General features: G+C 35.5%; 1 protein-coding gene across 2 annotated transcripts; it reads left to right on the forward strand.

Annotated features, from left to right (window-relative positions):
* The first annotated feature begins 2,400 nt into the window (after positions 1-2,400).
* LOC149125150 (UDP-glucuronosyltransferase 2B31-like) lies at positions 2,401-13,406 on the forward strand. Of its 2 annotated transcripts, none has more exons than XR_016212136.1 (6): positions 2,401-3,181; positions 4,593-4,741; positions 6,417-6,548; positions 9,146-9,233; positions 10,195-10,283; positions 12,893-13,406. XR_016212136.1 is itself a non-coding variant. In XM_089302683.1 (6 exons), the coding sequence occupies exons 1-6, from the start codon at positions 2,458-2,460 to the stop codon at positions 13,170-13,172; spliced, it is 1,593 nt and encodes a 530-aa protein (XP_089158809.1). In that variant the 5' UTR covers positions 2,403-2,457; the 3' UTR covers positions 13,173-13,406. The 2 variants fall into 2 exon arrangements, 1 of the variants encoding a protein (XP_089158809.1); XM_089302683.1 differs by having other exon boundaries at positions 2,403-3,181; positions 10,064-10,283.
* Positions 13,407-13,676: the final 270 nt, after the last annotated feature.

Consider the following 13,676-nt stretch of genomic DNA (forward strand, 5'->3'; position numbering starts at 1 on the left):
ATGAGCATTTAGGTTGAGTCTACATCTTAGCTATTGTGAATTGAGCTGCAATAAACATTGAGGTGCAGACCACTCTTTTATTTGCCAATTTAATTTCCTTTGGGTAAATTCCAAGGAGTGGGATGGCTGGGTTGTATGGTATGGTTATAAGTAATGAAGTTTTAACATATTTAAATACAATCTAAGTGATAATGTAGAAACACAGAATTTAGGTAATATTTTTATCTTTTTTTCTCTGTGATAACATTTTTTATATCAAATATGCTTCTTGAAGACATCAATATTCAAATTCCATAGAAATTGGAGAATAAAATATTTCATGGAAATATTTCATGAATCTTATTCTGTGTCAGAGAATAATTGTGTAACTAGGAGATTTGTCCTTTAATTTCTTGTAGAATCAAATGTTTATTAAATGTTTAGAAACATAAATATGCAAACTAGAGGTATTCTTTCTTTATTATTTAAATATACACTTTAATATCATTAAGTATATTATTTAACATTTCTGCTATTAAAACCCAATAATTGTGACAAATTCTAAGGATGAGGTTTTCGAGGAGGTGTATCTTTTTGTCTCTACTACAGCAGTATTAGTGATTTCAAAGTCTTTTGCTGGTGGTGATTTGTATACATGACTACAAATATTTGTAAGAGTAGAATCCCTTCATCAAGTCACGCAAACTTCCCTCGAATTTGGCCAGAGTTGTGGTTGTCTTAACCAAGAGAATACCCTGGACTTAGCAAAACTTATCTTCCAAGACTTAGCAAGAAAAGGAAAATGTCCTCTTTATTTTTCTCTATGTCTCTGCCTCTGCCTCCATGTCTTCCTCTGTTCTTCTCTGTTTTTTTGTCTCTTCTTAGCACACTCTCTTTTTCTTGTTCTCTCTCAGAGCCTTGTCTGGCCTTAAATCAATTTTTAAAACTTCTGTTAAGTGCATTTGGATACTTGCTTGTGAAATTCAGTATCAGCAAGAAAAACCTTCTATGTCAGTTTGGCCAGAACCCAATATTTGATCACTTCCAGTATCTGAGCAGAGTCTTCACTTTGCACCATCCCTTGTGGTCTCATCACGGTGACCAATCTTCAGTGAAACTCATGTTAGGTCAGTTCAGCCACAATCTTATATCTTCTATAAAAATGCCTGGGTTTGAGTACCAGTCTCATGTCCAATTCTTTCTTCCTGCTAATGTGCACCTTAGGAGGTAGTAAGTGATTGATGACTTATGTGGGTGAGTCCCTGCCATCCACCTGGGAGACGCAGATTGAGTTTCTGGATCACAACTTTAGCCCGGGCTGCATTTATTGGCTTTAGTCATTTCTCAAACTTCTAAGACTATTTGTGCACTTTCTCTTGAAATAAAGCTTTATTGAGAAATTTGCAAAATATTTACCTAAAATCTACCCTTCCTCAGTGTCTAAGCATCCCCAATGTCTGATCAGATTCTTCATTCCCTACTATGCCCTCAGTGGTCTGATCACCGTGGTCAGTCCTCAACAAGAATCCTATTAAATCTGTTTCGCCAGAATCCCCTTGACCCTTGATGTGAGCTAAGTAAATGGAAATATATTTCACACTTGTTGATTGAAATACTTGATGCAGTTGTAGTAGCATACACCACCACTATCAAAATTCTAGCTGACTCTATCACATAAATTGACAAGATGATCCTAAAAGTCATAAAGATATTCAAGGTACCTAGTAATAGCCAATCTTGAAAAGAACATATTTGAAGGGTTATCCTTCCTATATCAAGGCCAACTATAAATCTACAGCAATTAGTAAAGTGAGGCGCAGATATACAGCCGTATATACGGGCATATATTCCTAGATTTTAGAATCCATAAATGGATATACCCACACATTTCCAGAACAGGGCATCTGCAGAGACAAAAGTTGGATTAGTAGTTGTTCAAGGCTTTGGTTTGGCAGAAATTATGGTGCGGTTGATGGCTGAAAGTAAAATACTTCTTTGAAGGAGATGAAGCTCTTCTAAAATCGATTAATGTGAAGATCTCACAATTCTAAAAATATACTATGAAAAATTTAATTAGAAACATTAAAAATTTATGATACATTAATGATACATCATGAAAGATCTATTTCTATGTCAATGAGATTTCAGTCACAATAACCTGTAACATGTTACTACTGTTCTCCACAATATTATATAATATATTTTATAAGGAAGTAACTTGCACATGTAAGGCCATTCAGTCTTAGATGGATGATTTCACTCACAAACAAAATGAGATATTAACACACTGTGTAACACAAGGTCATCTGCATTTTGTTTTCCCACTTGCTTTCCACATGGTCAGATCGCTCATATGATGTTTTTGCTTTGAAGTGCAAGAGTTATAATTTAACTTCCTGATGGATTTATCCTTGCATATAACTATGCTCTCTGTCAGAAGGGAAGAATAATTTGACAGAAGCATTGCATTAAGCCAAAATGTCTTTGAAATGGAACTCCCTTATTCTGCTAATGCAGCTGAGTTGTTGCTTCAGCTCTGGGAGCTGTGGAAAGGTGTTGGTGTGGCCCACAGAATACAGTCATTGGATTAATATGAAGACCATCCTGGATGAGCTCATCCAGAGGGGCCATGAGGTGACTGTTTTGACATCTTCAGCTTCCATTCTTGTGGATCCAAACAAAACATCAACTATTAACTTTGAAGTTTATCCTACATCTTTAATGAAAGATGATCTTGAGAGTTTGTTCACAAGTTGGCTCAGGAAATGGATATATGATTTTAAAAAACAGATGTTTTGGGAATATTTCTCACAAGTTCAAGAAATATTTTCGGAATATTCTGATTGTATTAAAATGTTTTGTAAAGAAGTTGTTTTGAACAAGAAACTCATGGCGAAACTACAAGACTCAAGGTTTGACATTGTTCTTGCTGATGCCATAGGTCCCTGTGGTGAGCTGTTGGCTGAGCTTCTGGAAGCACCCCTTGTGTACAGTCTCCGCTTCACTCCTGGCTACACCTATGAAAAGTATAGTGGAGGACTCATGTTCCCTTCTTCCTATGTGCCCATTGTTTTATCAGAATTAACTGATCAAATGACATTTATGGAGAGGGTGAAAAATATGATATATGTGTTCTATTTTGACTTTTGGTTCCAAACATTTAATGAGAAGAAGTGGGATCAATTTTACAGCAAAGTTCTAGGTAAGTCATGTTTTAATTGACGATGTGAAGTCCTAACCATCCATAGCCTTTGAAGACAAGCTTGAATGAGTATAAAATCAGAGTAATTTGTTTTTATAAGTAAAATGATGAAATGAAATGTAAAATGATCTGTTATTCTTGCAAATACTCTGGAAAAGCTTACATAGATGTTCAGTTAGAACTGTGTCTAAACACTCCAGAAAATCAAAACCTTGAAAACTGAACCAATAACGACTTCTCTATAGAAATACATACCCATCTGAATGTATGTTCTTTCATGTGTAAGTACAGCAATTTTAAATATGACTAATTGTCTTGATGGCCACGTAGATCAAAGATATACATATGTATTACATGCAAGTGGATATATATATGTGGCATAGTTTCCTCTTCCGTGGATCAATGTGCTCATTTAGAACTGGAAATATCGTCCTATATTACAATGGAGAATCACTCACACTTGGGTGATCCATGTCTCTGTCTCAGCAGACAACTGTAATTCGAGGTTTCTCATGTCCTCAATGTATCATGAATTCTCATCCTAAATTCATATCCTAAACTCTTTTGAAGAGAATACATTCAAGTTATTAGTCTGTATTTTTAATGGTTATAATTTTTCATAATAAATGATATACCCATTACAGTAGAGTACAAGCACATATTTTGTAAATTTGTTGTTTCCATCTTTTATATTCAAATATTTTTGATTTTTAGTAATGCAATGTTATTAGTCTCCTGATATGAATGAAATGTATTGTAGCTAATTACTAGGAATTCGGTTATACCCTCAAAAAACCTCAAAAATAAATTCCACAATTAAGAATCAATGTACTAAATTGTGAAAATTAGAATACATACCTCCAGGAAACTGCTTGTGGAGGTCAGAATGATTTTAAATTGATATTTGTCATTTTTGTGACCTTAGAGACAAAAAGAATGCATGTTCATTTGCATAATTACATGCTGGCTTATCTTCATAAATATTTGAGATGAAGAATATACTGATGTGACATTAAATATGAAAGTGGACTCACACAAGTTATTTAAGTACAGCAGTGGGGTGCATCCAGCCTGCAAGCTTTATAAAGCTGGAAAATCATTTTATCTGTCCCTGCCAAAGCAACTGCCGGGTGGTCTCAAAATTCAATAAATCTGTCGCAGGCTAATTTTACAGTTTATAATTTTAATGGCCTATGAATAATTAGACCTTAGCATAAAATGTTTCCAGAGCTCTTGTTAAGAACTACAAAAATTATAATGTGCATTATATGATACATACAGATTTTTTAAACCCCAATTGGAACATTTAAACAACCTTGGCTACATAATTCAAAATTGTCTAAGATCATTAACTGGCATATTCACATGACAATTTTTCCCATGTGCTATAAATTCTGTATTTTTCGTTCAGGAAGACCCACTACACTATCTGAGACAATGAGAAAAGCTGACATGTGGCTCATCCGAACCTACTGGGATTTGGAATTTCCTCGCCCATTCTTACCCAATTTCCATTTTGTTGGAGGACTCCATTGCAGACCTGCCAAGCCTTTGCCTAAGGTGAACCTGTGCTACACTGATTTGTTGTTGTTGTTTGTGTTCTTGACGTTTCTAGTGGAAATAATTCTGCATTATGCATTCAGAGAGTTTAACTCACAGAAAGATATTGGAACTGGGGTAAAACGACCTCTCCCATACGGGCACCAGTTCAAGTCCTGGGTGCTCTACTTCTGATCTAGCCCCCTGTTAATGTGCCTGGGAAAGCAGTGGAAGATGGCCCAAGTCACTGGGGCCCTGCACCCACGTGGGAGACCCAAAAGAAGCACCTGGCTCCTGGCTTTGGCTTGGTTCAACTCCAGCCATTGAGGTCAGTTGAGTAGTGAACTAGCGTATGGAAGACATCTCTCTCTCTCTCTGTCTCTACCTCTCTCTATAACTCGTCTTTGAAATAAATAAAGTAGATCTTTAAAAAAAAGAAAAGAAGCTTATGTCACTAATTACGATCATGAGATACATTTTTTTTTCAGATTGGAAGGGTTTAGTTATTAGTTCAAAGGAAAAAAAGAAAATTAGGAATTCAAAATATAAATAAAAAGAAATGAGTAATCTATTCTGATAAGACATTTCAGAAACTTTTGGCCCTATGTTTCACTTCTTGATGAGAGAGTATATTGAAAATATGGAATAATTTTTATATACAATGCAGTTAATTTTAAATTACCACATATTGGGGATCACAAATGAGAATAATCCTCAAATAATGTCAAGTCAGCGTGTCCTCACTAGCTTACATGGTGTGAGAGAATTAAGAGGCTGACAGAATGACTATTGGAAAAGACTTTGGTGACTCCTTCCACTGTGGTTCATTTTTGGGATGTGAGGTGATGCAGAGGGTCCCTCACAATCAGTTATACATGCCACATTTCTTTGTCCAAAGGTGAAAGAAACATGTGAATTTGTCATTTGTAAACATGTAAAAATGAAAAAATTTATATCAATTATGTCATCTGTAAACATGCACCAATATTGGTGACTCAAATGTGTAACTACACATATAGGGCTCTGGACATAGGATCCTTAGAACTATTGCAAAGGAAATACTACTACTAATAAAAGACTCATAAGTGGTCGTTACCTTAACCTTCCATTTTATGAGGTACTATATCAGAAATGTTTGAAAAACTGACAACCAAAAGTTGGGAAATGAATGATTTTAGTACTGAAAAAAACACATATAAAACGATCCTAACCAAAAGTAACATTTCCTCTGTGTTCATCAAGAGACTAGTAAACTATCAATGACTCCAAACTAAAATAAATCTTCAGATTCCCTTCCTAGGATATATTCATGTAATTTAATAGAACTCTAGCAATTAGAACCGAAGCTAAATGAACGACCCGTAGTGCATGCTTCCAAAACATCCTGTATTAGTGTTTAATAAATAATACATTGAGAATTTGTGTGTAATTTCTAACACCAATTCCCTCAAAAATTGTGTAATGGCTCTATTTTGCTTCTTCCTTATATAAAGACACATACATTTTAACACAAATGCATAATACCAGCCATCTATTTCATACTACACATCTCCTCCCAGAGAACTTAAGTGTTTGGGTCAATTGAAAAACAGAGGCCACACTAATATCCTTGATTTTCAAGTCTTTTGCAGGATTCCTATTGATTATGTTTGCTAGTGTTTTCTCATTTGTTACAGAGCTAATTTTCCCTTCACAGGAGATGGAAGACTTTGTGCAGAGCTCTGGGGAAGAGGGAGTGGTGGTGTTTTCCCTGGGGTCCATGGTCAGCAACATGACAGAGGAAAGGGCCAATGTGATCGCATCAGCGCTTGCCCAGCTGCCACAAAAGGTTAGCAAAAAGTCCTTAGTGTTGGGCAGTTACTGAGTGATTTTGTTAAGTTTTGCAGAGATCTAATTACAGAACCTTCCTGTGTGAAAGGTAAACTTATAATAGCTCTGATTTATCTCTGAAATAATTTCAAACAAACATATAAATTATGGATGCCAAAATGATACTGGTTGTTTTTGACTGATAAACATCGATGTTGACATCATTATGATCAGTAAGAAATATATAAACAGGGAAGAGTATGAAATATTAGTAATATCATGATATTGTAGGCAAGTGGACAAAAACCACCAAATTCTGCTGTATTTGATCCTTCTTTCTTCAGCACACTTAGGGCCATTGTTCTTTCTATACAACATTATCAGAAAACAGTAAAATGTTGATTATTACTGACAAAAGGCAGACTTGAATCATGTAATTTAGGCTTCCTGTGATATCCTGACCATTTTCCAATGTTGGAAAAGCCCTATTCAGTGAGCTGTTCAGAGGTCAGTGCAGAAAACGTTGCCTAAAGTCCACCAGTCTTGAGTGCAGATACCCACCCCCTCCCTGAGCCAAGTAGATTTAGAGAAAGAGAAAAAAACAGGTTGTGCTGTGGAACTGGCCCCTGCCAGTCTCAAGCAGGAGGATGTAAGGAAAGGATAGCGATGTATCTCTCCCTGGAAGTGGACTTTATGGATTATAAAATGTGACCCCACAAAGATGCTGCATTTAATACATCAGATTAACACTTCCTCCTGACTAAGGAAGGAGAAGGGAGTATGAGAAGTCTGGCATTTGAAACGACTCAGATGCCCTTAGCTCCAAAATGTGTATTAGTAACTTATTTTTAATATTTAGATATGCCTGTTGGCTTCAGTTGTTTGTTAACTACCTTTTAGTTTCCTGCATAGTATCTTCTAATGTCTAAAGCAATTGTTTACTGTGAACCTAATGCTACCTTAATATTTATAAAATAGGGGTTAACATTGTGAGGCAGTGAGTTAAGACACCCTTAGTACCGTCATACTCTATCAGATTGCCTGTTGTAGTCCCGGCTACTTTCCTTCCAATCCAGCTCCTTCCAATAAGCCTAAGAAAGAAGTATGATATGGCTAAACTACTGGGGCCCCTGCCACCCATATGAGAGACCCAGATGGAGGTCCAGGGTCCAGGATTGGGCTGGACCAGCCCTGGATGCCTGGCTGTGTGACCAATTGGGAAATAAGGATGGAAGATTCCGTCTCTCTGTCTCTCACTGTCTCCCCTTCTTTTTGTGTAACTCTAATTTTCAAATAAATAAAGAAATCTTAAAAAAGAATACCCATAGAAGCCAGCGCCGTGGCTCACTAGGCTAATCCTCTGCCTAGCAGCGCCGGCACACCGGGTTGTAGTCCCGGTTGGGGCGCCGGATTCTGTCCTGGTTGCCCCTCTTCCAGGCCAGCTCTCTGCTGTGGCCAGGGAGTGCAGTGGAGGATGGCCCAGGTGCTTGGGCCCTGCACCCCATGGGAGACCAGGAAAAGCACCTGGCTCCTGCCATCGGATCAGTGCTGTGCGCAGGTCGCAGCGCACCGGCCGTGGCGGCCATTGGAGGGTGAACCAACGGCAAAGGAAGACCTTTCTCTCTTTCTCTCTCTCTCACTGTCCACTCTGCCTGTCAAAAATAAAAAAATAAATAAATAAAAAAAGAATACCCATAGAGAAAAAAGAGGTTGAGCACTCATAAATTATATTCTGCTTTATGGGGATTTCTTGGGAATTACAAATTCAGTTCCTCATTTGATTCTAGTCATGAAAATGGCTTTGGTCTATAAGGCCTTGCTAGTAACTGCAATCAAGTCTTGTAGTGCATCATGAAAGTGTAATCAGGCTGTTAAACAAAATTTAGTAGCATCACAGTTTAGAATTTTTCAACAGTTTCAACGACATATTATTGTTCCTACATTGACAGACACAGTGGTTTTTATACCTGAAGAATTTCTAAGTCAGCAATAGTGATAGACCATTGGATTCAGGTTGAAATCTGTCAAGTGTAACTTTTCTTCATGGTAGTTAATCATTTGTAATTTAAAAGAGGTTATAAATTCTTTCTACTTAGAATTCACTGGTCACTTATATTCACAACTGTTTGATTATATATAATCTTTTGTAAACAAATGAAAACTAAAACTATAATACATAACTTGAGGAAGAAGCAGATAGAAGTAAATTCTTTCTTGTATCTCTCAAAAAGAATGGAAGAAGACAATATTAGCTTTGGAGGATGAGAACTGGGTTAAAACAATGAATGTGAAGCTTTTTTTTAATTTGGTTCAATTTTCCACACTAAAATTACATCGACTCCTTAAGAATTTGTAAAACACTTGATTTTTGTGACTGATAATCACATTACCCTAAGCTTCTATAAATGAAGATCATGATTGCACTGCATTCATGAAAATGAGATATTCTGTTTGCTACAACTTTATAATTTTCTTAGCTTCAAACATCTTTTCTTCAATACTTTATCTGTATTTGGAAGGTGTTCAATTAGATGAAGTCTTAAGTTCTTGAAAATTCAGACATGTTGTATCTTTGAACTTCCACTAATGGTATGAGGCATTTTCTTTACCTACAAGATTTTCTGGAGATTTGATGGCCAGAAGCCAAGTTCCTTAGGATCCAATACCCGACTGTATAAGTGGATCCCCCAGAATGATTTACTAGGTAAGACCCTGAAGAAAAAACACGAAATTATGAATGACAATCAATAAAAATGAAAACAATTCAATAGGAAGCAATTCTGCTGAACATTTATTATTAAAATATTTAATTATAAAGTGATTATGTCTTTATTTTCTAGTCCTAAGAATGAAAAATTGTATACTATAAAAATTGATATTTTACTGCACATACTTATAATCTTTATGGCAAGAATTAAAGTATCATTAAATCAGCTGTAATTGTTTCTGTCAGATAATTTTTTAAATAATTTCCAACATTTATCTCCTATTTCACACTTGACCTACTATCTCCTATATCTACAGCTGTCACATTTTCTGCTATTCAGGAGCATTTCAATGTCACTGAAAAATAATAGCTCTTCTTTGATTACAAGTGAATTTTCTATGAAAATAAATCCATAATATCTCTCAGAAAATGGTAACACATTTCATGATGAATAGTAGCCTCTCTTTTTCTGATTTCACCAGTACTTGTGTACTTGAATGCCCAACTTTCAGGCCCAATAACTTCACAATTTTATCAAGAGAAAATGTTCTAATATGCTAGTATTCTGCTTCTGTTACACAAAGTATTCTCATTTTTGTCTATTTGGCTAGCTTATATTCACATCTCCTATGTGACTTTTATTTGCCTCTCCAGTGGACTTCAGTGCCTCTTGTTCTGAGAAATGAAGTTATTTTCAATGTTCAGTCATGTCTAATATAATCTGTTATCTAGAAAACACCACCCATTTTGAAGTCTTGTATTACATACTTCTCATTTCACTGCAAAGACTCATGATTAACAATTTTCTGAAATTCACCAAACCATAGGTCATCCAAAAACCAAGGCTTTTATAACTCATGGTGGCACCAATGGCATCTATGAGGCGATCTACCATGGCGTCCCTATGGTGGGCATTCCTTTGTTTGCGGATCAACCTGATAACATCGTTCATATGCAGGCCAAGGGAGCAGCTGTGAGACTGGATTTTAACACAATGACAAGTACAGACTTACTCAATGCATTGAAGACAGTCATTTACAATCCATCGTGAGTATAAGTGTCCATTTTTTTAGGTAGTATTTCTACATGGTTTCTAGTCATCAGTATGAGTTCCAAACTTATTGAAGAGGGTAATTTTGAAAGAGTGTGAAGGATGCATCCTATTTGAATTCTGTTTTTAACAACAAAGTCATTTCAAGGTCACACTTGACCTCATAGATTTAAGGGATAATCAATTAGTTAAACAATTTTGGCGCATACAAGAAATATTGAACCTATGCATTTAATTATAAAAATAGAGAATTATCTTTAAGTATGGCAGAATACACACAGGAAAGAATGATAAACCAAAGGAACAGGATGAAATATTTTAATTCTTTACCTAAATTTTCTGGAAATATAAGTCTTTTCGCTCATAATTTTATCATTATTGTGACAGACTTATAATATTGTGAAATACATACTATTGTAAATTTTTTTTCACTTTCTTGAAAAAATAGGATTTGTGATAACTGATGAGAAAATATTTAAGAATTAATTTTTGTCATGCTCCAAAGTAAATGATGCTGTGTGATATGCAGTACATAGCATGACCACCCTCAACATAACAGTCATTAATACTATGACTTAATACTATAATATTATTACCATATAAGGAGGGTATCACATAAAGGAACACTGTAAAATACATTTATAAACAAAAAAGTGGAGAAATAAATTATGAGATTGATTTTTGAAAGTTTAGGAAGTATATAATAAAAGAAACACCAGCTTGTACCTAGATAGAAAAGAAAATATGGAATGGGAACAGAGATTTAATGTGAATTCATCAAAACTTGGAATTCAATCTATGAATTACATCAATCTTTTAAAAACAGAAAAAGCTAAAATTAATTAATTAAAAGATGACAACATAAAGATAAGTCTCTAGTCTAGCCATTGAGGCCACATGAGATGCCAGTGTCTTATATTGGAGTGCCAAGGTTCAGTTCCCACTCACGACCTCCATTCCAGCATTGTTGCTAATTTATACCCTGGGAAGCAACAGATGATACTTCAAGTATTTGCATCACAGGTGGTAGGTCTGGATTGAATATCTGACTCCAGCTTTGGCTAGAACTTGCAGGTGGGATTTCTCTAACATATGAAAACTTAAATAAGAGATTTGAAGAACAAAATAAACACATATAACCTATATGATCTATATTTCAACTGGGAATAAACATTTTATGAGCCATCAAAATAGCTACCAGAATTGGGCGAATGATATTCATTTTAAAGCCTCATCAAATTTGAAAATATTCAAACAATAAAGAGTAGATGATCTGCTTATGTTGTAAGTAAAAGAAAAAAAATGCAAAGAACGTAGATTAAAAAACTCTATGAATATGATTGGAAGGAGGAAAAAGAGATGGGATATGGCTGGGAGGGAGAGGAGATCCTGAAATGTCACCATGTTCCTAAATCTGTGTATATGAAATACATGAAACTTGTATAACCTAAATACATTTTTTAAAATAAGAAAAAGAAACTGAAAAAAATCTGTGGTTTTTGGAAATGTTGGAATCTGCTTTGTTTTTCATAATCAGCAAGGAACTCACACGTGTCCCTTTGCTTCAGCAATCCCAATACTATGTAAAAATCCACTAGAAAATATGTCTATGAAAACCAAAAGACATACCCAAGAATTTTCATAACAGAGTTATTACCCATGGGAAAATCTTTTTGATAAACCCAATGCCCATCAAGTATTGAATGAAGAGATAATCCCTGGTATTATTTTACAACAGAATATTGTACAGCAACAGAGTTAAACAAATCTTACACAAAAGTCAGAGAGAAATGAGTACATACCATATGATTCCAATGTATAGAGGAGAAGAATAAATATATGGTATTACAAGTCAGCAAAATGCTTAAGTTGGGAACAGGATTAGTGAATGAAATGGTTCCTGAGGAGTGAAGATGCAGCATCCTAGACCATGATCTGATTAGTAGGTACATTGACATTCTCACTTTGTCACAATTTTCAACCTAATTATAAACTTTCCAGCTGTTCACTTAGGATATGTGCAGTTTTTTAGATATTTCATGCAGGCATCATATGTTTACTATAGGAAATACAGTATGGTTTAAAATGTTAGGAAAGAAATAGCAAAGTAAACACTAAATATTACAATTGGCTAGGACTGCTATGCTAATGTAACCAGGAAAGGTATCTTTTAAGGTGACCATTCAGATTAGAGGTATTTCACCCACCATGAAATAATTTCTCTTTAAAAGCTTCAAGTCGATTGTTCTCAAATTGCTTTTTCACAATCTCAGTTGAAAATTTGAGTAACACATTACCATTTACTCAGCGAAGGAACATTTAACTTTGACTCCCAATTTTCAATTATTGCCTTGGAAAATATTTCTCAATAAGAAAATTTCAATTAAGCCTGAAACATTTTCTGAGGTTATCAGCAAAATTGCACCAACTATATAGCAATTCTATTGTGTATTTGTGGAATGATTCATGGCACTTTTCATAAAAACGATATGGACATGATATACTTAGGCAGATTGACTTCCTTGTAATACTAGTATCTTTGGACTTGTTGTGCTTGAGCAAATTAACTTCCTCTTAATGTTGATATCTTTATTCTCTCCTATAGATATAAAGAGAATGCTATGAGGTTATCAAGAATTCACCACGATCAACCCACAAAGCCCCTGGATCGAGCAGTCTTCTGGATCGAGTATGTCATGCGCCACAAAGGGGCCAAGCACCTTCGGGTTGCAGCCCACGACCTCACCTGGTACCAGTACCACTCTCTGGATGTGATTGGGTTCCTGCTGGCCTGTGTGGGAACTGTAGTGTTCATAATCCTAGAGTGTTGTCTCTTTTCATACAAAATGTTTGTTAAAACTGGAAAGAAGAACAAAAAGGAATGATTCTACCTAAGTCTGATGCTGAGAGTCCTGATATTTGGGAGTTCTCTAATTGAAAGGCACAAAATGCAGAAGAAACTGTGATGCAAGGTTCCTTTCCTCCTGTGACAAAACTAGTTTTTGCAATTTACCTTGTCAAGTACAAATTTGTTTCCCAGGAATTAATAACTTTTGAAAAATTAGAAATATCTCAGGCCAAAGAAAGCAATCTATGGCAAATAAAAAAATTATGCAACATTTCAGTTTCTCTTTTAATACTAAATAAGCTGAATAATGATTCACAGATTTTTCATGGACACATGACCACAAAGAATTTAGTCTTCCTGTGTTTTGCACAGAGGTTCAATGCCTACATTCAATATGAGAATGCCTGGGTTTGAGCCTTGGCCTCTCCAGTTCTGATTCCAGTTTCTGCTGATGGGACTCCTTGGGTTCATGCAGCATTTGTGTTATACCTGAAATGAGTTCCTGGTTTCTGGTTTCATCCTGGCACAGCCACTACTATTG

This window comes from Oryctolagus cuniculus, chromosome 8 (assembly GCF_051225735.1).
Source record: "Oryctolagus cuniculus isolate XC-2025 breed Fujian yellow rabbit chromosome 8, ASM5122573v1, whole genome shotgun sequence".
NCBI lineage: Eukaryota > Metazoa > Chordata > Mammalia > Lagomorpha > Leporidae > Oryctolagus > Oryctolagus cuniculus.

Coding starts and splice junctions, on each gene's coding strand:
- LOC149125150 (XM_089302683.1), top strand. CDS start 2,458: ATGTCTTTGAAATGGAACTCCCTTATTCTGCTAATGCAGCTGAGTTGT. Junction 4,742..6,416: donor CTGCCAAGCCTTTGCCTAAG/GTGAACCTGTGC, acceptor TTCCCTTCACAG/GAGATGGAAGACTTTGTGCA. Junction 9,234..10,063: donor CCCCCAGAATGATTTACTAG/GTAAGACCCTGA, acceptor ACCAAACCATAG/GTCATCCAAAAACCAAGGCT.